We start from the raw sequence: 25,720 nt of genomic DNA on the forward strand, positions 1-25,720 counted from the left end.
TGGGTTAGAAGGTACCTAAGACATTCAGGCATGGCCCCTTGGATGACAGCATATATCAAAGTAGGAGTTCTTGGACCGAAAGAGTATTTCTCACTTAGCTAGAAAATCTTAGCCCATCAGATTCCACACAGGTGGGAGCAGACTTGTTTCATTCACACTAGGGGGTGCTCAGTAAACATTCCCTGAGGGAGAATAATCCATTCTGTAGTTTTTATGGTACTTTTCTGTTTAGCCAGGCCATTTAATTTCCATATTTCAAGTGTCTCTGCACAATACTGGGCACATACAGGTTTTCTTATGATTTACAAATGTAACGAAATCAAACCTGTCTTCCTCTGCTGACTTGACTAGCACAATGAATGGAAAAACCAGTGGTTAGTATCCACTCTGGATATATGTAACTCTCAGTCTTCCTGGTCTTTCCAAATTGTTACCCTCTTCCTTCTGCCATTTTCTTCCTTTTAAAATTAATTTTATTAAAACCAATCAAATTAAAACTGCTTCTGTCCAGGGCATCTCAAGGTCCATTCATTATGGCTTCTTATCTTGGCAGACAATCGGCACAGAAAGGCAGCTTGGCTATTATGCACATACAAAGCCCATCACTTCCCTACCAATGGCCAATTCATCAAACATTTATCTTTTGCCCTCTGAGCACTGTGTCACTTAGCCTGTCACTCCCTAGTCTAGGATGCTAGGAAAGATGAAAAAACGCAGGGGGGAGAGCGGGAGTTTTCTTCTCCCCCAACTTTCCCCTCTCAGATTATTTTGTTAATCAGCTTTCATACTTGAGACTTGAAACTCTCCCTTACCCTGCTACCCTCCAACCTCTATCTTTTTGGCCATATGAAGATTACTACATGTATGCTCAACTTTTTACTGAGTGATGGAATGTCTAAGGCAAAGATTAAACTTTAGCTTGGTTTGGGAGTTTTCTATTGTAACTCACTTTAGAGCAGAGAATGTTAGAAAATGAACAGACGTCTAAAATAATTGAGTCTGGCCTCCCCAGTTTACAAAAGAGTTAAGTGAGGCCCAGAACAGGACAAAGGTTTTGATTGAAGCACTGCAGGAAGGTAGTCACCAAGGCAGGATAAGAATCAGGGTCCCTGGTCATCTTCAGATAGAGGTTCTCGCAAGCTGGCATTTCCTTATTTGTCCGACAATTCTGAATACATTTTAGTATGTCTTTTGGTGCGTTAGCTACTTGCTTGCTTACCTGAGGTAACTAATTAGTTCTTTTGAGAATAAAATGCACACTTTTTTTTTTTCAAAAATGATCTTTCAAATATCAACAATCCTTATGTCTACCTAGGCTTGTTTTTAGATACCTTATCTCATGTCCTGCCTCTTCCAATATCTGCAAAGTGTATAGGTCTGGGATTTTTCCTCCACCATAATGGATGAGAAAATGATAGCCAGAAACTGAAAACAGAGATCGTGCACCCAAATTTAGTGGTGTTACTTTGTGTGCCCAATTGCCACATTTGTGTTTGGCTTCACTGAGTTGACAAGATAGTCTCCATTCAAATACCATCTTCCTTGTGAAAATACCACCATGACATTCTACCCCCAAGAGCAGCAGTCAAGTAACTAAAGAGACAGATGGGGATGAAAGAACCTGCATTTAGTCCTGGTAAAAATCTCTTATTTCTCATGCTGCACATCTGCAAGCATTTGATCTGTCTTCTTTGTCCCTAACACTGTTAACTTCTGTGAGATGTAGGTCCTCGGGTCACAGAATGTGCCTTTATATGAAATGGAGTACAATCCTAACAAAGTCATTCTTTGTAAGATTTTTAAAGCACGGAACTAGGGCTCTTTTGAAAGAAGGAAAATGGCTCTAATAGTAAGCCACTTTTGGAGGTCACCATATCACCCAAGGCCTTCTTTCCTTCAGGAGATATAAAGGTATCTTGTAGTCTGGGACAGAAAACATGTTTTCACCTTTTTCAGCCAACTGGGACCTCACAGAATCAGTAGTTGACATATTTTTGCTGGTGTTCCTGGCCTGATTCCATTCCAGGGGGCCCTACCCATGGGGAAGCTAGTCTTTGGGCAGGTATTTGATTAGGGCCCCTTTGGGTCCCCAGGGCCTTGAGGCACAGCCATGTAAATGTCTCCTTTTCTGGTTGGTTTGCAATGAGTAGACACCATCTGTTGAATTAAATTCCCTTTATGGAGGGTGGTGAAAGGCTTGTGTGGAAGAGACACTGTTATCTTTCAAGCAAACAGTTCATGAGGTTGAAGAGCTGTGTTCTTGGCCCAACATATGTTTGCCCAATGGCTGTGGGAGCCTCCCCCACCAGGCGCTGAATTCCGCCCCGTGGCGACACACACACATACCGCGGCTGCAACACACCATGTCCACTCCCTTACATCTCCCTAGTAAAGAAAACCTCCATTTATAGAACCCGCCAAACAAACTCACTCTTTAGACTCTTAAAAACAAACAAGATCCTGAGGCCACAGGCTCCATGCGTGCATGTGTGGTTTTATAAAAGCTCAAGCCGTGAACCAAAATAATTTCAGAGACACAGTCAAAGCCCAGACCAAGCCCTATCACCAGGGTGGGAGAAATGCAGGAAAGATTCACTGAGAGGCATGGAGGACGGCCAGATGGGCAAAGGGATGGGAATAAGACATGGAGGCATCTAGCTCGTTCATAGGGAGTACCTGGTTCTCACCTTTGTCCTCAGGGAACCACTTGCTATAATAACTTCAGGACAAACATAGGAGGAGTGGGTGGAAAACAGTGACCTCTGCAGCCCTCACTTCTTTCCTCTCAATGTCTAGAGCCCATTTTGCCCACACTGCTTAATAATGTGCTGTCCGTTATGGTCTCTCCATTTCAAGTCCAACTTCTTTCTCTGTTCCCATAGATGGTAGGCCCAGGGGGAGCAGGTGCCATGACTTGTACATCTTTTATATCCCCAGATGTATGTGCATCTTGAGAGCCTGCCATGCTGGAAGAGGATAACACATGTATGATTTCTTGTGCCAAGTAAGCTTTTTGGAATGGCAATTACTTGCATGCCGGGATTAGTTACCTCTTCTTCTTATGTTCCTTTGCCACCAAATTTGGCATAAAGTGTAAGAGGGTGCTCACAGAATTAGAATTCATTCCGATTGAAATTTAGCTCAAGCCCACTTCCTCTTTGAAAACTTCCCTAACCCTCCCCCTCCTCAGAATATTGTTTATCATCCCAGTCTAACCCATTACCCTGCCTTATCTGGTAACTCCTACCCTGCTTACATCTACTGCTTAAAGTAGGGGAGCACGCCACAGTCCTTTTTATCACCCCAGAGACTAGCAAAATCCTAGGCACAGAATTGGCACTCAGTACCTTTTTGTAAGTGAATGAAATGAATGAATGAATGAGTGAGCTATAGAGAGGTACATGCCAAGGTGACTAGCTCCACCTAAAGTATACTTTACCTCATGAAGGCCACATTAAACAAATATAAGAATTAGTTCTTCAGGGGATTGTCCTAGGAGGGTCAGGAGGGGATGTAGATCAAAAGGCAAAAGAATTTGAAGACCTCAATCTGATTGTGAGGACATATAATGAATGGATTAGAAAGCTATACACAGTGTTTGGATAAAGGTTGTGGCAGTAGTGAATTTCCATTTCTAGATCTCAACTAGAAGTTATTTACAGGTTATTTAGCATAGTTCAGTTGAAGGACCATTGCACTCTATGTCCAAAGGTTCTAAGCAGGGCTTTGTTACTATGTGTGGTTTTAGGTAAGCCACTTGGCTCTCTGATTATCAGTCACCTTCTGTGAAGTTGAGGATCGAACAGCTTACAATTCTTCTGGGACTCAAAGTCTATGAGTCTATGAAGAAGACCACAATAGGTCAAATAGAACTGTGGCTTGGAAATCTAGTTCACAGGGCATAAGAGGCCAGTGTGTTAACAGGTGCCTTTTTTAAAAAAAAAATTGTTTTAAATGTTTGTTTATTTTTGAGAGAGACAGAGACAGAATGCAGGTGGATTAGAGGCAGAGAGAGAGAGGGAGACACAGAATCCGAAGCAGGCTCCAGGCTCTGAGCTGTTAGCACAGAACCCAATATGGGGCTCAAACTCACCAGTTGTGAGATCATGACCTGAGCTGAAGTCGGACGCTCAACCAACTGAGCCATCCAGGTGTCCCAACATGTGCCTTTTTAATTATGGGGATATCCCCATAGTTAGGGAAGCATTGAAGAAGCTTTGCACAGTCCCAGCTAGAGGATCAGAAGAAGGCACACAGTTTAGTGTGATGGAGAATGACGGAGCTAGAACTCTCTGCTGTCCTCTTTCCACCAGGCTGTCTGGCAGGGAAGAAACAGCTCTTGGGAGCCCTTATAAACTGCAGTTACAAAGGAAGGAGCTGCAGTTAGATAGGCACAGTATCTGGGTAGAATACTAGAGTCATCAAATCTAATATTCTATGAAGAAATTTCCTCTAAACATTCTCTGTGACTCTAACCTCTGATCATGTACAGATAGTGACTCAGAAGGTAGCTCATTCCTTTGGTGAACAGCCCTCTTTTTAAGCTTTAAAAAATTGACTTGAGAACTTTCCTTCCAACTTCTATTATTTTGTCCTATTTGTTTTTGGTTCTGCCTTCTGGAATGCCAGAGACATAGTACTTTGAAACAACTAAGCCTCCTGTGTTCCTGGTTAAATAATTTTGACCGTCTCCATCACTGTTTCTTACACCCTTCACCAGCTTGTTGGTCTCATTGTATGATATTTCTAAATGCTGATGCTGCTTTGAGTCTGGCACTCAGACCTGAAACAAAGCTCCAGGTAGAGTTACTTAGGGGCCAGTAGAGGAGGATCAGATTCCCTTCTGGGGAGGCAGCCCCACTCTGCTGATTCATACTAAACCTTTATACACACTGCTCTTTATGCAAGGTTCCTGCATCTTATGTTTGGAGAATCGTTTTATTTAAAAGTAATAGTTACTAAAGTCTTTTCTGTTTATATGATACTTACTCATGATATAAAACCTAGTAACTAGTGAAAACTATAAAAGAAAAGAAAAAAAAAACACCCTACAAATAACCACTACTCACAGATTAGTAGTATATATCTGGATCCCTCTATCAGTATGTAGGTACGTAAATACCTGTATGCTTTGAAGTGTCAGTATATACATACAGAATTGTCATAATGTCCCTATGTACGTTAACAGTAGTTTATAAACTAGGAACAACTAACAGACTACTTTATGGCTCTTAACCATCTACATGGAAAACATGGTACACATTAAAATTTGTGTAGGGTGGGGCGCCTGGGTGGCTTGGTCGGTTAAGCGTCCGACTTCGGCTCAGGTTATGATCTCACGGTCCGTGAGTTCGAGCCCCGCGTCGGGCTCTGTGCTGACGGCTCAGAGCCTGGAGCCTGTTTCAGATTCTGTGTCTCCCTCTCTCTCTGCCCCTCCCCTGTTCATGCTCTGTCTCTCTCTGTCTCAAAAATAAATAAACGTTAAAAAAAATTTTTTTAAATAAAAAAAAAATAAAATTTGTGTAGGGAATGGAGGGGAGAAATAGATGATTTAATTTCCATGCACGAGATTGTAATGTGTGTGCTGTATGTATTATAACTTCATTTTAGGTACTTAAAAGGATAGCATGACATTTTATTGAATCAGTAGATATATGTATACAATATCATTTTTAATTACCTCATGGCATTTCATTATACAGATACATCGAGCTTTCTGTAATCATTTATCATTGGGCATTTAGGTATGTTTACATTGTTACTATAAATAATACTGTAGGGAACATACTTAAATCATGCACATTTATTTGATATTTATTTAATACAGTGTTAGAATTATTGGATATGAGGTGATCATTTTTAAGACTTTTAATATAAATTGCCATCCAGAAAGGTTATAGCAGCTTCACTCTCCCATCAGTGTTGTGTTGGTCTGTTACTTTGAACTTTTGACAAGACTGTGTTAAGATTTAGGGAAACAATGGATTTGTTAAGTGAAAATATCTTGTTTAATGTGAATATTTTAGATTCCCAGTGAAGTTGAAATTTCACTCTACCTTTCTAGTATTGACCATATATATTCCTTGTGTATTTTCTTTCCATGTATTTTGTTTTTCTCTTAGGGCTTTCAGATTTCCCTTAATGATTTTCAAAAGCTCTTTTAATATTAAGGATTTTAAACCTTAGATTGTTAGATTGGAAGTATTTTCCCCAATTTACATTTGCCTTTTATTTTTTTTTCTCCAAATAGGTATTTTTGGATAGTTGGACTTTAAATTTTTTTAATTTTTATTTTTGAGAAAGAGCATGCACAACTGGAGGAGGGGGGCAGAGGGGGAGAGAGAGAATCTCAAGCAGACTCCATGCGGAGCCTGACCCTGGGCTCGGTCCCACGACCCTGCGATAGTGACCTGAGCCAAAATCAAGAGTTGGACGCTCAACTGACTGAGACACCCAGACGCCCCTTGGGTAGTTGGACTTGAAATCTATATTCAGGTCTTCACATTAGATAATATGAAGTTTCATCTTGTTGGGCTGAAACAATGTGTTGATTCCAACATGATCATTTTGGATCCTACTATATGCTCCTGAATATCTTTCTTGGGTCTTGCACTCCATGAATGTGATAAACATATGCTGAACCAAGTCATTGGCCAAAAACAGGACCAAAGTCCCCGGACCCTTCCTTCATTGCAAGCTGGGCCATTAATTAGTGTTCTTCAGTTATATTTTTAACCAGTTATGACTCTGTCTAAAGTTGTCATTTTCTAGCATAGTTTTTGCTCTCCCGACATAGGGATATGTCAAAGCCTTTTTGAAATCTGGTACAATATACCTTTATTCCTAGTTAACTGTCCACATTAATAGCTGGTCTCACAGAACTTGTCCTTAATGTACAGAAACTGCCTGTTTGAGACTCAATGCCATATATGTATCTTGTTTCATACTACAGAGGATCTGAACTAGCTTATTAGAATTAATTTAAAAAATGTATAGATAAAATATGAAGGCTATATAAATTACAATTCTCAACTACAAAGTTAGAAAGCGGATATAGAGACCCCACGGGATTATCTTTTTACATCTGAGTCACCATTTCACTCTCAGCTTCCTAGTAGTAAAAGTAAAAAGGGTATCATGACCAAAAACCTGGTTTATTTTGTCCTAGGGCAAACAAATACCAGTTTCTCAGAGGTATAAGCTGACTAGAATTTCATAAGTATATGAATTTATTAATCCAAAGTGTGAAGAATCTTCCCTTTTCAAATAACTGTGGTTGTATTACCCATTTCTGTGTTTCCAGCTCTTTACACATTTCCAATAATTCTTTAGGGATCCTATATAACAGTTTTATTAGTATTTTAGGTATGGTACATGATGGCTTCACACGTAATCCCACTTAGAGTTAACAAACACTTTGTCAGCTGCCTTAGATTTTCGACTGGTCTTGGATTCAGGGCTGTTACACCAGTGTTGAATTTTATTCCATGCAACTCAAGGATCATCTATCCTGACAGGGGACTTAAGGGCTTTGGGGTGACTTTGACAAATTGCATATGATATACTGTCACATGGTTTCCGTATACACTATTGTACATAGCCATGAGCCTGTTCCACCTTTGTCTGTTTTTTTTAGAGACTTTCATCCCCTATTGGTATACTTACATTACTCGTATATATATATCCCTGGCTATGTGACCTGACAGAAAAATATACGGAAAATATTTAGACCCAGCTGTACATATAACATAGTACTATCTCTTCTAACATACTGTAGTATATGCTGAATAGTGTGCTATGCCATCTCCCGTACTGTTCTGTAGTATATATTGTATAGTGTATATACTATGCTATCTCTAGTGGTATTCCGTGGTATACACCGTATAGTGTACGTACCGCGCCATCTCTGGGAGTGTTCTGTGGCATATGCTGTATAGTGTATATACTACACTATCTCTAGTAATATACTGTGGATACATATAACCATTTACATGGGCTATAAAAAGAATTTTGTGACAGAGAGAAAGAGTATCTCTTATGTGATTGGATTAATGGCCTTTCAGAAGTGCTGCCACTGGGCCATTTTCTGGGCTGTGAGCTGCCATATCACTGTTGTCCCATTCTTTTCTTTCTTCCTTCATCCCCTCTATATAGCTCTGTGCTGCCTGTCCTTTTCTTCTAGCTGTGGTCATGGCCTCTCTTGTCAGTTTGCAGACCTTTCCCAAGGACCTGCTGTGTGCCAGGCCCTGTGCTTGGCCTGGTGGGGCAAATAAAAAAGGTGCAAGTTGCTATTCCTGCTCTCAAGGGTGATATTTAAATTATTAAACAACTACACTGATCAATCAGAAACATCCTATCTAGAGCAGGGTCCCTAGAGGCTCCGTGCTGTGGGGGCATTAACTACTTAGTTGCTGGACTGTGAAAGGTCTGGGGGGCTCCGAAGAGTGGCCAGGGTAGCAGGAGGGGGTACTCAGTGTATTCAGAGCTGCAGTTATTCCCAAGTGGTAAGGAAGGATTTAAATAGCCTAATAACTGGTTCTGGTGTATGGGTGCAAACTCATTGTATGTCACTTCTGCCCGTTCGTAGACGCTGGCCTCAGGGTAAATAGGAGGAGGCATCTGGCCTCTGAAGGAATGGGTGTGGACATTGCCCTCCCAGCCTCTGGCCGGTTGCCCTGAGGCCTGCTCTTTGCCTTGCCCTTGGGATTTTACTGTCAGCTTTTCTCGGAGTGGCTCACAAGCTCAGGGTCAAGCTGTAGTCAGTTGACAAAGGGGTATTGAACCCTTACTGTGCATTTGACAACTCTCCAGGTATTATGGAGGTTACGTTGAGATCCCTTTTTTGTTGGGGGCTGGGCAGACGAAAGTCATCCACAAAGACCATTACAGAGCAGGCAGCAGCGGAACCTTGCAGGTCTACAGGAATAGCCGCTGTGGTGAACGTAAGACAAATGGGGTAGCTTCTCTAGAATTTCCATAAACTCCCATTTTCTCAGTTATAACTATCTATCTAGATATGTCTACCTCTATATATAGATATATAGAGAGAGAGAGATATCTGGATAGATATATTGGAGTAGGTAATTGGAGTAGATTTTAGTTCCGATCTTATTTTCTTAATTAGTTTGAGAACATTCCAACCTTTGGTTCTGGGTTTGAGGCCAGCTGTGGTTCCACAGAGAGATATTTCTTCTTAGGGTCTGTGGTTAATTGTGTCCCCCATCCCTGCCTGAGTCATGCTGGGGAGGAGCATCACCCCTTTTATAGGCTGAGAATGGAGGAAAGAGGGATCTAATGATTACCACTGCTTACACCCCAGGAATAAGGTTGGCATTTCTTGAATGGAGGGTTCTGGAGGTGTCCTCTGGTGATTTTTCTGGCTGGATTTTTGCTGGGTAAGAGGCAGGAGGGATTAGTAGGTCATCTGCCCCAAACCTACCAGCTCTGCTGTGGTCCTGGCCCTTTTCCTTCCCCTTTCTGACGAGTGGCTAACTTGGGAATAGAATGAAGGCCACTGAGTAGAAGCCCACCCAGAAGCAGAAGGTATTGGGGTTCAAGCGGCCACCCCTTTGTGGGGCCTGCTGCCCTGCCTGAGGCCCCTCCTTAGCGGCTCACAACCACTGGCTTAGCTTGGAAAGGGCTGGGGCCGCCTGGTTAGTGCCGCTGTTTTTATAAGCTAATGAGGGCAGAGTGTGAGCCACCGGCAATGATGCTGGGATATTAACTGTGACAGGAAGCTTGATCATAATTATCTTAACGAGGATAGGGTTAATTACAGTGGAAACTTAAAAGTTCTCTCTGTTTGAATCTGCTAGAGCTGAATGCGTTGTGATGTTTTGTCATTTTGATATGACTTTGGAAAAGGCACAGGGACTCTCCCAGCAGCTGCAGTGGCTCCTGGGGGAGCCCAGCCAGAGCCCTGTGAATGAGGTAACAGAGATGGTACCTGTGGGTGAGATAATGGGCAGCTTTCCTGCTGGTGAAGTGCTTCGGAGTTGCTGATTAGGTTTTCAGAGCAAACCACCTGCCATAGGTCAGACCGCACACCCTGTCTCCCTGTCTTGCCCTTGGCATCTCTTCCCTGGGCTGGGAAGACCTCTCTCCAGCTGCCTGTGCCCAGGTAGTGGGTGAAGCCTTGCTCTCCCACCCCAGCCCCTGACCTTGGCACACATGTCTGCGTTGCCTTCACAGCCCACTCCTCAAACATCTGCAGATTGCAGACCAAGCCGGCGAGTAACTGTGGAGTGACAGGCGTCCCCTCCACCAGGGCCCTTGGGTGTGGGGTGCATTTTGCTGTGCACACACAAGATTATGGCAGAGGAATTGCAATCTCATCATCTTTTCCTTGTAGCTACTGTAGCTGTCCCATTAAACAGCACAGATCTGAGTGGATCCTTAAAGCCTTTTTTGCCTTGTCATTTTACTTAACAGCATACACCTCTTTGCAGGCATCTTGTATCTAGGGGTATGAACTCAAAGATGGATGAAAATAATAATAAAAAAAAAGATGGATGCAAATAATTTTTCCCCTCCTCCTTCCATGAAAACAGCAGCAGCAGTAACAGAAAAAGTCCAATTTTTAAAAGCAAAAAATAAAGCCATCTTCCAGGTGTGTGTTTATTGGCTTCCGCATGCCAACCAAGCCCCAGAAATCCTGTCTTCTCCAGTTTTACCCTTCACTACTCTGTCTCCTCAGCTCTGAATTTAGCTGATTAAATCACCAAGTGCACACTACACTGATGACATGAAGACAGGGATTTATTAATTAGCAACCTCCCCTCCCCCGCCATGTAACACGGTTCCCTTTTAGCTGAGCAGCTAATAACATTAATGGCAAAAATAATCTTACAACCAGACAGGTAATGGGATTTGAACCTGAACGTCCCCTACTCTTCTGTGAAGTTTGACTCAGAACTGAGCTCTGCCCCAGAGCCCGCCCCAGAGAAAGGCAGCTCTGTGGGCACTCCCTCTGGTGTTCTTAGCTTTGTCCCTCTGTGTGCTGTGTCATTTTGTTGTATGCCTCCCTGGAAACACTCTTGGAAGGGAGCTTTCTTTTGCTTGCCAGTTGCCAACCATTTGCTGATTCTCATGATAAGAGTATTATATTTGCATAACATAACTCAGGAACAATGTGTATTTGGATGCTGCCTTTGACCATAGCCCAACTGAGGTTTGTGCACAAAGGACTTATTAGCTATCCATAAGGCAACCTGAAGGGAGGTGGCCTCAATGCCCCTCGCCCCTGTGGTAAACAGGGCTTCCTCCTGAAAAGCACTTTTCCATCATCACTCATTAACCCCCACGGAGGGAAGGGACTTCAGGAAAGGTGGAAGTTTCCCTGCAGAAGCCAGACTTGCTGCACACCTTTGCACATTTGCTCATCTGCCCACTCCCTGCATCCAGAACACACTCCCCCTCCAAAACACCCCCTAAGGTCACAGCTACCAGAAAAATCAGTGAATAAAAACAAGAAAGAAAAGAAAGGAACCAGCATTTGCTAGTGACATGTTTGTTCATCTTCTTTGGCTTATATTCATAAGTTCCTCTGGGCTGGAAACAGCACAGAACAAGGGAGTGCAGATGGGTTATTGATAATGCCCAAACTCACACTTGAAGTAAATGGTGGAGCTGAGTCACAACTCTCGTGTGTGTGTGTGTGTGTGTGTGTGTGTGTGTGTGTGTGTGTTGGTTTGTCCCCCCCCCCCCCCCCCCCCCCCCAAACATGAGGAAGAAGAGAAAGGAGGAGGAAGAAATGAAGCACAATGACCCCATTGAGCCTTAGCCCAAAATGTAAGTGGTATTGACTTCCTGCTGTGGAGCAGGTAGTGCTGGCTGTAGGAGTGGGGGTGGTCTGGGTGCTGGGCCCTGAGGAATGAGACACACCAAGGTAGCTGTGCGCCCAGTGGGTCTGGGGCTTTAATGACTGACACTGCACATCACACCTCCTGCATACTGACTCCCTGTTTTGGAGCCTTGTTGGCACAGATCCCACAAAGGAGATACAGATGTCTGGAGACAGCTTTGGTGCTAAAGTTCACACTCACGTCAGATGTGCGGGCACTGCACACACAAGCAGGCGTGTCTGTAACGCAAGTGCTATCAGTAAATAAATAAATAGTGTAGACAACATCTCCCTGATTCGTCACATTTTATAGGATAGCCAGGAGATCCCAGGCGAGTCCGCCCTCTGGTCGACGTCGTAGCTCAGCTGTCAGCCTGTGCAAGCTCAGCACAGCTCTTGGGTCTGGCAGGTGAATGAGCTGGGAGTATGTGTGTCTGTGCAAGTCCCTCCACCGGGCGGCTTTCTTTAATTAACGTCTGCGCGCGCGGAGAGTAGCACATGCGCACAACTGCCCCTCACCGCCTCCACCCCCCTCCCCCCCAACACTCGTGAGACCATAACATCAAGAGTTAACTTTCAGCTAACTGTGTAAACAAGGCTATTTTTCCCTTTCTGATACTTTTTCCCCCCCCCGCCCCCTGAGCCGGGTACTTAATTCTTTCAGATCCTTGATTATTTACTGCCTTGACATCTACATTGCTGCATTCCACACTTCTTTCAAAAATAAAGTGAGAAATCCACTTTCCATAAATTAAAACTGTAACTTCAAGCCGGGAGCACTGAAACAGAAATTCCCCCAACTCCTTCCTTAAACCACCGCCCCTCTCCCTGCCCAACAAAAACAAAAACAAAAAGGAAAAGAAATCATGAAAGAAAAAGAAACAACCCTCTCCGACTGGAGTGATTATGTGCTTCTGAAGATGCCTTGCCTTTGGGAGCAGCCACAGGGACACTGGGCAGACGCAAATTAAGTGATTAGTGTAAAAAAAAAAAAAAAAAAACGGGGGGGGGGATAAAAGTCAAAGGCTGAGAAGGGAGAGCAAGGAAGCCTTCCTTGCCGTTTCCTGGACTGTGCAGAGGAGAACCGCTAAGAAATGATACTTGAAGTTATATTTATTATTGTAAGAGGGGTATGATATTTCTGGGCAGGAATGATGGATGACAACTTAAATTTGTGTCCAGGGAATGAAGGTGAACTGTGACAGAGTTATTTATCTTGGGAATGGAGGTTAGGGTCAGCCGAGGCTGGGTGCCTGAAGGCACAAGACATTGACAAATTTATCCTGCAGGCCGTATCTGAAGCCCTTTGTTTTGGATCCTGGCTACTCACTAAGTGACCCTCATCCTTCATGTTGGCAATGCGTGAAGGATGCGGTGAGTGCCAGCGGCCCCTTCTCCCCCGCCGCCGCCCCCACCCCGGCTCCTGCTACTAATTCTTGTCATTCACTTTGCTGACAGGCACCAAGCCCAAACTATTCCCAGTCCTGAAAGGGAAGGTTAAAATATTTATTTCGGCTCATAATGGCCTCCCTGATTTAGTGCAGGATCATTTTTCCTGTTGCCTTTGTCATTGCAGGTCACTGGAAGGACTGAGCGCGTTCGGGAGCCTGGAGGAACTCATCCTGGACAACAATCTGCTCGGGAACGACCTCGTGTTGCCAGGGTTACCCAGGCTCCATACCTTAACCCTCAACAAGAACCAGATATCCTTGGCTCTGCCCGCTGCCTCCACTCTCTGCCCTGCCCCGCAGTGGTCCCCGCCCGCATACCCCCTCCCCTGTGCTCCCCTCCCCCGCCCCACACAAATACCTGCGAAATGTCAAATGAGTTTTATGTGTCAGCTAAATTAAAGTATGTGAAATACAGTCCATGGGCAGACAAAGCGTTCTGTCTTCTGGCACTCGGGACACTTCAGAGTAATTTATTATAGGTCATTCATAAATGAAATGCACCATTATATCTTCCTGTTGCTCCATTTTAGTGTAGAGATCTAAGTTATGGCTGTGAAGAAATCTTTTTAATAGATAAAAATAGAGAAAGAAAATAATGTCACTGCTGCTGAGAAGGCAAAGCCCGGTTCTAGTTGCTTGGGCTTGTGTGGGAGGGCGACCTCTGGTGGGAAGTACGGGGTAGTGCCTCTAAGCGAACTTGGCCTTCACGGAGGTTTCTGGAACGCTCTGGTGCAGGCCTGGGGAACAGTTCTGGCAAAGCAGAGGGGGAAGGGGCAAAGGTGCGAGATATGTGTGAAGCCCAGGGGTAACTCTGCCCTCCGTGGTGTTTGATGTACTAGGGTGATGAGAGAGGTCTAGCAGAGTCTTTCTATTGCATGCTGTCCCCTTAAGTGCTGTCCCCTGCCAGCCTGGGATGAGGCACAGGGGTATTAATGGCTCTGGATTCTATAGGGAGGCTGAGAGTGGAATCGGAAGCTTTCTGCAGTATAAGGCACTTAGCTCCTCTGTACAGTTATGGGTCTCCATGCTGCCACAGCACCAGCTGGAAGGCAGGGAGGATTATCAGTTTTGCTAATTCCTGTATCCATCACACCTAGAAAAATGCTTGGCATGGAACTGAGGTTCAGTGAATGTTTGTGGGATGAATGAATGAATGAATGATTATCATCAGCTGTTCTTTATTGAGTGGGTCAGGCACTGTGCTGGTTGCCTTTAAGTATATTATTTTTTATTCTTACCAAACCCTGGGAGATGGATGCAGTTTCTCCATTTACCTGAATGAGGAAGGAGGTCAAGCATGGACCCAAAGCCAGACATTTACCAAAATGCTAGATCCCAGATTCAGTCTTAACTGTGGCTATATCCAAAATTCTTTCCATTCTCTTGTGTTGCTTCAGACTTGAAGTCTACTCACCTTGTTTTGTTAGTGAAACATTTGAGATCTAGAGTAATTCAGTCACTTGTTCATGTTTTCATGGCGAGTTAGAACTAGAAAAGGGATCAGAGCCTTTTCTGTAGAGTATGAAATAAAACCATGTATGCATATGTCCACTTTAAGAATGAGAGGCAAAATCATTTATTAACTGATGTTTATACTTTAAGTCATAAGACAGTATTTTCTTTTTAGGTAAAATATACTACGATGGTCATTATAAATTGGCACTTTAATAGAAGTGGAAGGCGAGGGCTTACAAATAAATATCAGTCTATATCATAAGGCAATATTGATGGGTTTTTTTCCTCTCCTATCCTTTGGTCAACCAAGTTTCTTAGTCATTGTTTGAAAAATTATTATAGTCCCTGTATCACTGTCTTAGGTGATCACTTGGATGATATTCTTAAATCATTCAAGAACAGAAGGGTTATTAGAATAGAACTGGATGGTAAATTTTCTCCTTTGGGCCCTAGTGCTTATATCCTGTGTCCCATGCCACTGTAGAGTCCTAGCCTTTGAACTTGGGTTCATGAGTCAGCTTAATCATGTTTAGTTGTGTGGCTATGGACAGGTCAGCCTCTGAAAACCTCTGTTTCTCATTTTGTGTGTATGTGTGAGATCACAGCTTTCACTTGCCTATTAGGAGAACTGGTTAAAAAGAAGAAAATATATGAAAGCCTTTTTTGCATGTTGGAATCCAAGTGCCATGATAATGTGAGCAAAACAGGTTTCTGCATGGGTGAAAAACCAGCTACTTCTGCCCTGGGATATTTATTGTGACGTTGGCAATATAAGAAATGGTGCTGTGAGAAGGACTTCCAGAACAGCCCACAGATCAACCCACAAGGACTTTGTCTGGCAAATGCTGTACAAATGCTAATCCCAAACTCAATTCCTCTTGTCCCTCAGCATAACTTCCTGGCCAGTTCTCTGTCGCATTTATTGGTGCATGCTAAGAAATGCAAGCTCATTTCAGCACCAGCCTAAGAAAAACAAGTAAAAGAAGAGCACACAAAACAAGAACATCATTTTGCATAAGCCCAGTCTACAGATGACCTAGTGGGTGATTTTTTTTTTATTGACCTCTGATTTATTTAATAATCAATGAAAAGTATTTGTTGGATACTTAAGTGTTCAAAATAGGTAGGTTATCGTATTGCTTTCCACTGTACCACTGGCATTTGAGGAGCATTGAGTAAATATTGATGTTAATATTGATGATAGACAGATTACCTGATTAGTGTGATTAGGTTATGCTAAGAAGTAAGATTCATGTTTCATATGAATTTACTAAGAATTATTATTTCCCATTTTAGAGGGTTCATTTTTACAACATGGCACAGAATATGATGAAAATGCGCAGGAATCCACTCTGGATTTTTTTGGTTTTTTTTGTTTTTTAGATTCTATGTGTAAGAGAGATCATAAGGTATTTGTCTTACTCTGACTTATTTCACTTAGCATAATGCCCTCAGGGTTCATCCATGTTGTGGCAAATGGTAAGATTTTATTCTTTTTAATGGCTAAAATACATAGTTACATATATTATTATATACTGTGATATAATTATAATATATAACATATATATATCACAACTTCTTTTATATTCAACTACTGATGGACACTTAAGACTGTTTTCATATCTTGGCTATTATAGATAATGCTGCACTAAACATGAGTGTATAGATGTCTTTTTGGGTTAGTTTTCATTTTCTTCAGATAAATATCCAGAAATGGAATTGCTGAATCATACAGTGTTTTTATTTTTAATATTTTTTGGGAAGCTGCATACTGTTTTCCTTAGTGGCTACCTCAGTTTACCTTCCCAACCACAGTGCAAAAGGGTTCCTATTTCTCCGTATCCTGCCAACACTTATTATTTCTGGTCTTTTTGATAAAAGCTATTTTAACAGGTGTGAGGTGATATCTCATTTTAATTTGGTTTTGATTTACCTTTCCCTGATGATGAGTGATGTTGAGCATCTTTTCATGTGTCTACTGGCCATCTGTACTTCTTCTTTAGAAAAATGTCTATTCAGTTCCTCTGCCCATTTTTTAATCAGATCGTTTTTTTGCAATTGAGTTATATGAGTTCCTCATATATTTTAGATATTCCTTATCAGATATATGATTTGCAGTCATTTCTTCCCATTCACTAGGTTGCATTTTCATTTTTAAATAGTTTCCTCTGCTGTATAGAATGTTTCCCCATCTTTTTCTTTTTCATTCTCCAAATTTTTATTTAAATTCCAGCTAGCTAACATACAGCACAATATTGGTTTCAGGTATAGAATTTAGTGATTCATCAATTGCATATAACACCTGGTGTTCGTTGCTACAAATGCCCTTCTTAATCCCCATTACCTGTTTAACCCATCCCCCCTCTATCCCCCATCCACCTCCCTTCTAGTAACCATTAGTTTGTTCTCCATAGTGAAGATTCTGTTTCTTGGTTTGCCTCTCTCTTTTTTTGCCCATATGTTCATTTGTTTTGTTTCTGAAATTCCACGTATGAGTGAAATCATATGGTATTTGTCTTCCTCTGACTGATCTTACTTAGCATAATACATTCTAGTTCCATCCATGTCATTAGAAAAGGCAAGATTTCTTTCTTTTTATGGCTGAGCAATATTCCACTGTATATGTTTCTCATTTTTAAAGTAGTAAATCAGGCTGGAGGATGGTTGTATTCTCAGTGTTGCTGTCACCAGAGATTAGCAGGCCTCTTGGCCCTACAGTACTGAGGGATTTTCTTTGTCTTTGGTTGAGTCCTTTTCCTTTTTAATTCCTCAGCTTCTCCAATCTGTAGCAGTAATGCTGAGGGAGAAATGATAGTGGTATGGGGGGAATTGTTGCAGAAGGGGATGTAAAGCTGGCCAGTTATATTGCTGTGCTGATGGAGAATACTGTATTAGCACTAGATACGAAAGGTGCTAGTTGGCTGTTTTAGGATGCAGCATGACTTCTTTCTCCTCTGTTCTACTGGTATGATCATGAAGATTAGCTTCATTTCCCCACATACTTGAGCCAGAAGTCACAGAATGAAAGCCAGGTAAAAGCAAGAGTAACACCGTATGGCACCCTTGTAACCTAATACTTCTGACCTACCTTTTCGGCCAACTGACTCTGCTACTTTCTTGTTGAATATACCCCTGACTCTTTAAGAGTTGCTCTGTTCCACATTGCTATTCCTTACTCCATGAAATGCCTTGGATTTGGGCTCTGTCAGTTAGCTTTGCTGCATAATAACCTACCTCGAATGTTAGTGACTAAAACAACAAATACGTTATTTAACATTCTCTGTGTCAGTTGTTTGGGCAGGGCTCAACTGCATGGTTCTCCTGTGGATTTTGGTTTGGTCCATATGCAGCCACCATTATCTGGAGGCCTGACTGGGACTGGATGGTCTGAAATTGCCTCACTTATATGTCTGGAAGTCAGTGCTGGTTGTTGACTGAACGACATGCTTCCAATAGGCTAACACAGGCCGCTCTGCATGGGGCAGCTGTTTCAAGAGCAAAGCCCTAATGTACAAGTACTTTTCAAGCCCTATTTGCATCTCAGATGTTGCTGATCCATGGCCAGAGCAAGTCACGTACCAAATGTAGAGCCAGTGTGATAGGGGACTGTACCAGGTGTGTATACACAGAGGCATGCCTCACTCCTGTAGTGATCCTGCACATGGACCGTGGTGTCTCATCTCCTTAAGAACTGACTTCATATTTGTAATAAACAGAGACCTAGAATCAAGTAATTATTCACCTGCTACAAAGGTATTAGTTCTTTCTTACAAATTGAATCTTATTTTAAGTATATTAGAAAGCTTGCTATTAAATGGGATTCTACCTGAAGTTCTTTTGAGAAGTTTGTTTTGGTTTTAATTTCTGGTGTGCTTGTTTGTCTGTTTGCATACATAGAGTTTTCCATTTTGGTTTTACTCTCAATGAGGTATGTTTGAACAATGCTCTGTTACTGGATCCTGCAAACATGGGTTATGGGCTGCTTTATCCTTTGGCAAGAGGTACTGTCAGATAGTGGTTAAGAACAGGCTCTGAAGTCAGACTTCCTGGGCTTGTACCCTGGCCCTGCCACTTGCTGCATGTTCTTGGACTGGTTATTTAACATATCAATGCTTTGCTTTCCTCTCCAAAATTGGGACAATAATGGTACCCACCCCATAGGTTGTTGTGAGGGTTATTCTAAGTTCTATGTAATGGTCAGTATCATTGCCATTTTTATTAGAGAATTATGTAAACTTATTTGATCTTACTTCAGCTACATTATAACCAAGGTCAGAGCATAGATTTAGAGTGTGTCTTTGACTTTTATAACTTAATTTTACATCCATATCATTCTGTGAGGTGAGTACCATTGGTGAATACTCTCATTTTTTTTTTTAAGTTTATTTTTGAGAGATAGCACAAATGGGAAGGACAGAGAGAGAGGGAGAGAGAATCCATAGCAGGCTCCACACTGTCAATGCAGAACTCACAAACCATGCACAAAATTATGACCTGAACTGTAATAGAGTCTGATGCTTAACTGACTGAGCCACCTAGGTGTCCTAGTACTCTCGTTTCTTATGAAAAAACTGAGAGAGTTGAACATTTTTTTTTGTATGAACTTTCTGAAGTCACCTAGATTGTCATTGGTAGTGCTCAGTCTAGAACCCAGGTATGGTGATTTATAACCCCAGACTCTGAAACCCAAAGGAGGTAAAATCAATGCATGAGGAAAGGAACTAAAATACAGGAGGAGTTGGTTGCCTGTGCTTGCCCTGTCCCTCCTGCACCAGACCCTGTACCCAGCTGCAGAGGGAGCTCATGAAAGGGATTTCAGAGCACAAACCCAGCATCTGGCAAATTTTTTCTCAGTCGACCAATGTCTCACGTCTCATCTGTACACTACCTACTTGACCTCCCATCTTTGTTCTGCTGGCCCTTTGTTACACTTCTGTTAAGCTCTCAGCATTGCTGTCTTGTCCTGGTATACTTTAAAGCCTGGACTTCCCAGGTTACCTTTTTATCTCCTGGTTCATAGCTTATCTTACTCCTCTTCCCTTAGTTCATTTAGACTGGGCTGGTAGTCACTGGCCATGGAGTTGACCTTATCTCTCCAACACTCACGTTGTGTATATGTGTGTGTGTATCTCTCTCTCTCTCTCTCTCTCTCTCTCTCACACACACACACACACACACACACACACGCACATGCACATACACATACTGTCCTTGGCTCGTCTCCAGTAGGGTTGGATACTTGGTCATGGTCTCAGCCATATCATGTCTGAATACCCAACCCCAAAAGGGAACAATTGAGATGTCTGGAAAATATAGATACTTTGCACAATCAAATGATTCTCCCCCATTCTCCCTTTCAGGGTGGGCAGGGGAAGAGTAATAAGCTGACTTCATTTTACATCACACTTTGTTTCTTCATTTAATGTCTCCCTGTTGGCTTCAGCACACGTGTGAAGAGACGGTATGAATTATAGTACCAACAGGAAGGACAAATAGTATGACATGTTGTACAGCTGGGCTGTGGTGAAGAGACGAGTGAACTGAACCAGAAGACCAGACTAGATTTCCCACAGCAATTTACTGTTTTACTCAGGGAAGTCTCTGCACCTTGTCTGAATCTTCAGTTTCTTTAGCTGTAAAATGGGTGATAGATAATTCAGAGTATTGTTGAAAGATCGAAATGGCATAATGTATATATGGGAAATCACTTTATCGCCCAAAGACTTTACAGCTTCTTGATACGTTTTAATGATAGAGGAAGTCTCATTGCTTTAAATGAATAAGCCCAAATTGGAAGAAACTCAGGTACAGAACACAGCTGGATGACAGTACCTGTGGTCTCCCACAAAAGCTTGTAGGACTCCTCATTTTTCAGTATTTTACATTCCTTTCTGTATTAGGAAATTGTGAGTCACTTTATCACCTAGAAATGTTAATTTCTTTGGAACAGGTTTGAATCTAGACTCTGCCATTTACTATGTGACCTTTGACCCCCATTTCCTCAATTGTTTGGATATGATATTGCTGACGTGTGTGTGAATCAAAATGAAAATATGTTGTGCAAAACGTGGAGTTAGCATTCAGAAATCCTGTATTAGGGTAAGCACTGGTTGAAATCCTCCCAGGTCTTATGGGTGTTGCCCTTTGACATGGGCTTGATCACAGAGGGAGGATTCTTTCCCATTTTTACCAGGGAAACAGCTTCAGACCTGTGTAACTGGACATGACACCAGAAGACTCCCCTCCTCCTTCATTCTCCAGACTTTCAAGGCAACATGTTGCTTTGATCTTGGGCCTTCTGCAAAAAGTCTCCCTTGGCAAGCATACCTATGACAGCTGGACTCTGCAATAGCAACTTTGTGTAGACAACCTGAAAAAAACCTAAATGACAAGTATTCTAGAGAAGACTTGAGGAGGGAAGCCAGGTGTGTGCTAGAAGTCAGTTGAAGAGAATTGAAACTGTGCCCTGTAGCTTCACATTTAAAAAGGGGAGGGGGATGTCACCCTTAGGAGAATCCCTGAAAGTATCTACTGCCCTTGGTCTTAGTAAGTCAGAGACACCGGGTTCCCTCTGCTGGTTGCCTTTGGTTAATTTTCTATGTAACCAAACAAAAAAGGAATGTGACAGGTTCTATCTCAGAGCTCCCAGCCAGGTAAGACAGGGCTGTGTTTGTCCTTGCTGACCCAGGAGACCAAGAAGCCAATTAAAACTCTTTCTCATCTTCTATCCTCCAGAGGTGTGTCAACAGAATGAAGTTCTAGTCCAGACCATCCACAGAATAGGTGCTAGTATGGATTTGGGGGAGACCCCCTGACTTAACCCAGATGATCATTTAGCAGGTACTTGAAAGGCTTAAAAAGACAGGGGGTATCTTCTGCCACACAAAATACCCTAAATGAAGCAGGCTCCATTCTTTGGATTCATTGGTGCACGATGGCTGAAGCTTCTTGAAGCCTGTAGACCTTTTGCCCAAGAAATTCCCATTACCAAGACATTTGAATGAATCCACATCTCCACAACCTCCTGCTCAGGGGGAAGATAGAGATTTTGTTGAGTGTGAAACTTATGTTAATTCCCTCTTAAAGGAAAAGGCTACATAATTATGAATTCAAAATTAGGCTTGAAGATGAATGTCTGCTTTGAATAAAAATATATAAAAGCAAATTAAATTTTTTTCATTTGACAAATGCCACAAACATAAAAATATTCAGAAAAGTAACAATTTTTTATGTGGGACATACCTACATAAAACATTTTTCCTATTTTTTCTGCAACTTATTTTATAACTTTATTATATAATTATATAAATTTTACCTTATATGTACTTTAGTGGAGAGAGACAGTGATCTTAACTGATTGCAGTTTAAATAACCTACTTTTGCAATTTTTACAACGTGTGACCATGTGATTCTATTATCCTTGCAAGGGACCTGCGTAAGCAAGAACCCTCACGTACAAGCTTTATTAGCTCTGTGGTAAGTTTACACATGAAGCCTGTTTCCCTGGACTGTGCATGAGAAGCTTCCTGTCACTGCTCACTTAATGTTGGGAAATGACTGGGATTTCAGTTCAGCTCAGTTGCCCAATATTTCCTCAACTTAAAAACCTTTCCCAGTTTGAGTTCCATTCCTTCACATTCCTACCTTCATACAGTAGATGAAAAATATCCAAGGTTTAAGAAGTTGGTCCCTATAGGAGAAATAGGTTTTGGTTGGACTTCTTCACCCATAGTGGAAAGGGCTTCCCCTAGGTTCTCTAGGGTCATTGTCTACATAAATAATTTGAAACACCCCAAGTCAGTACATCAGCACCATTTTGGCCGTCCACTCTCCTACGGTCCCACAAAAGAAAGTGTGCTGACTAGTGGAAGTGAGTGATCAGCTTGTCTGGCTATCTCCTTGGCACCAGGGCCTGGCCTTGAGGCTTCAGGACAGCCTGATAGGCATGAGTCCTACTGCTCCTTGGAACATCTGATGGATCCCTTGTGAAAGGTAGAAGGTTGGAACTAACCCTGAAGGGCAGAAACCAGGACTGGGACTGAATGACATTTTGGCCCTGGTGATTCCTGAATACCAGACACAGACTTAAAACATTTTGAGAAAGTTACTCCAAAGCATAGGGCCTCATGAGGTGCCTTTGCTAGGGTCTAAGGGCAGCACTAATAGCTTCCCTTTTTCTCCTGTAGCAATGATTGAGAAGCATAGCTTTCCCTGAAAAGCCAGTTTTCCCTGAAATTGTTCATTGGCATTTCAATTAGTTTTATTTAAATGATTTTCTTAAAGAGTTTGATGATTGAACTGTAATTTAAAAAGTAGTATGTTTTGTCTTCAGTGATGAAATACTTTAATGTTTTGACTCCTGGCCATTTACCCATGTGTCCTTCTAATCTTACCTCCCTGGCAGAACCTTCTTTCTTGTCTTCTCCACATGCTTCTGTGTCTTTCATCCTCACTCCAGTGGTCCATTGTGGTTATTCCTGGACATTATTTGTTAAAGATCTGAAGGACTGATAACTTGAAAGTCCATTGTCCTGCCTTGTTTAGCAAATGGGGATGATGTTGGCGAATGGAAACCCGTGGTGGAGAGCTGCTCTGACCCTCTTGCACTAGGGTTTCCCTCTTTTGCTTGTGCTGGCCCTCTCCTTGTCTCTGTCTCACTCTCAGGGTATAGCATTTGTTTTTGTACATGATGTTCACAGAGCCTGTGTATAAAAAATGCTTGAAAGAACTTAGTTTGGAGAAAATAAGATTTAAGGAAGACATGAGAGCTTCAACTGTCTGGAAGGTCATCATGTGGAAGAGGAGAATGCCTTATTCTTTGAGACTCCAAGCCATTAAATTGGGTCAGTGGGAAGGAATTTGAGGAAGGTTCAGCCCCCAGGGGAAAGAAAAACTCTTTTTTATGGTTGTTATGATAGAATGAGCTACCTCTTGGTGACCCCTTGGCAGATATGTTAGGGAATGGATTCTGACATTGTTTGGATTTGGTGTTCAACTGACAAGTTGAAATGAAATATGAGGAGATTGGGGCAACATCTCATAGCTAGAGAACATCCTTGTAAAGTAAAGGCATCCATTCTCTTTGGTTTTAACTTTTCTCTCTTAGGCCAAGTGAACCTCACTCCTGGACACTGAATCCTGAGTCTTTGACTCTTGTATGGCACATTCACCCTTATATATTAGCCCCTGTTTGCTCTGTTGTCACTCCCTGGCAAAGACCCCATTCCATCTGCTGATATTGGCTGATAAGAGCTCCACCTCTCTTCCATAAGTTTCTGGTAGTCATGGCCTCTGTTCATGGCTTGTCTAGTCATCACCTTGCCTAGGAGAAGGTTCATCTGCATGTAACTCAAACCAGGAGTCCATGTATATCAATGTGACAACTTGGTTGTCATTAGGTCCTTACCAGTACCTGTGATTGCCTGAATCTATGACTCTTGACTTACTTGGTTTAGAGGTCTCAGCGTTTGCCTTGAGTGGATCCCATTGAGCAAATGGATCATGGCATGATCTCCCCACCATGCCCTTTATTGGTATTTTCTCTATATTCTTTCTTTCTTGAATATTACTATCACAAGAGATTCTCCTCAAATACATTTGACCTGCTTGGCTTGACTAAATGTATCCTAACTGATTCCATTTATCTTCTAGTTTTGTTCTCCTTTCTCCACAATTCATTGTTTATTGCCACCTGGGAGTCTACTGAGCAATGCTTAGCTCCACCCCAGGTTCTCAGATCATAGGAGGATGGCAGTCCCTGCTTGTATCCATGCCATTCCTATATGTTTTAATGATAAATTACTCCCTAAAGGAGAAAATGGGAATATATTTTTAATGAGGCATTTGGAAACAAGTCTTGCTTTCATTACTAGAAAAAAAAGTTTTATAGATTGGCAAATAGCAAAATACTTTACCACATGGAATATACCCTTCATCATTTTCCAAACAAATATAAAGGAAAGAAAAGTGTGATAAAACACTTGAGTTCATTCATTCCCTCTCAAGTGATCTGGACTTAGTCTTACATGCCCAGAGAAAAGTTGGGCTGTGTCCCCAGCAGGAGTGAAAAACTAGGCATGCCAGATACCTCACAGCTAAGTTGATTTCAACCCTCACCCATGTCACCTCTTGGGAGCAGACTGGACTTGTCAGGTGTTGTGCTGTGCCTGTCAGTTATAGTCTATGTTCCTTATGAGGGCTTTTGTCTTCCTGGATCCAAATCCTTAACCTTTGTCACATCACTGACTTGGAGAGTCTGCTTGATCACCTGGCGGAAGTGACACCAGCTTTGGAGTACCTCAGCCTGCTGGGTAATGTGGCATGTCCCAATGAGCTGATTAGCTTGGAAAAAGATGAGGAGGACTACAAAAGATACAGGTGAGTATCTAGGAGTTTGAGCCTGGTGGAAAGGGAAAAATGGCATCTTTGGGGGAGGATGATATTATGGGGTGCATAGTAGATATTACTGGACTTCCATTGATAATACTAAACTTTAACCTTTTGGCAACCTGTAGCCATTGTCTCCCTTTGTCAGGGACATAGGAGCCAAAAAAACAAATAACAACAACAACAACAAAAACCCCAAAAACAAACAAACGGAAAAAAAAAAACATGAAAAGCTTCCAGGTGGTCTAGGTCAGGGGTTGACAACTCTTTTTTGTAAACAGCTGGGTAATAAATGTTTTTAGGCTTTGAAAGTCATGTGGTCTAAGGTCTATGTCACAACTATTCAACTCTGCTGTTATAGTGAAGAAATAGCCATAAACAACTTATAAACGAATTGGCACAGCTATGTTTCAATAGAACTTTACTTACAAAGACCAGGGGCAGGCAAGATTTGACCCATGGGCTATATTTTGCTTACTTGTGCTCTGTGTTGTAAGGTTTTCCTTTGGTCAGCCTCAGTAACTTTTTAGCGAGCACTTCCCACTAAAGGTAGGGAGCTTACGTGGGATCCCAGAGGAAGTCTCAG

The 25,720-nt window shown here is 42.2% G+C and overlaps 1 protein-coding gene across 6 annotated transcripts in view; it reads left to right on the forward strand.

Moving 5' to 3' along the window:
- The window catches only part of LRMDA (leucine rich melanocyte differentiation associated), a 576,509-nt gene extending 560,582 nt beyond the window's left edge, over positions 1 to 15,927 (forward strand). For 3 of the 6 annotated variants that reach the window (XR_007460915.1, XR_007460916.1, XR_007460914.1), the window contains one exon: positions 13,419 to 13,505. Coding sequence is in view for 1 of the 6 variants with exons in the window: in XM_049646252.1 (XP_049502209.1) it covers positions 13,419 to 13,692 (274 nt within the window). In the remaining 5 variants the exon portion in view is untranslated. Of the gene's footprint in view, positions 1 to 13,418 lie in introns of all 6 variants that reach the window. The other 3 variants (XR_007460918.1, XM_049646252.1, XM_049646255.1) reach the window with 3 other exon arrangements.
- Positions 15,928 to 25,720: the final 9,793 nt, after the last annotated feature.

This window comes from Panthera uncia, chromosome D2 (genome assembly GCF_023721935.1).
Source record: "Panthera uncia isolate 11264 chromosome D2, Puncia_PCG_1.0, whole genome shotgun sequence".
NCBI lineage: Eukaryota > Metazoa > Chordata > Mammalia > Carnivora > Felidae > Panthera > Panthera uncia.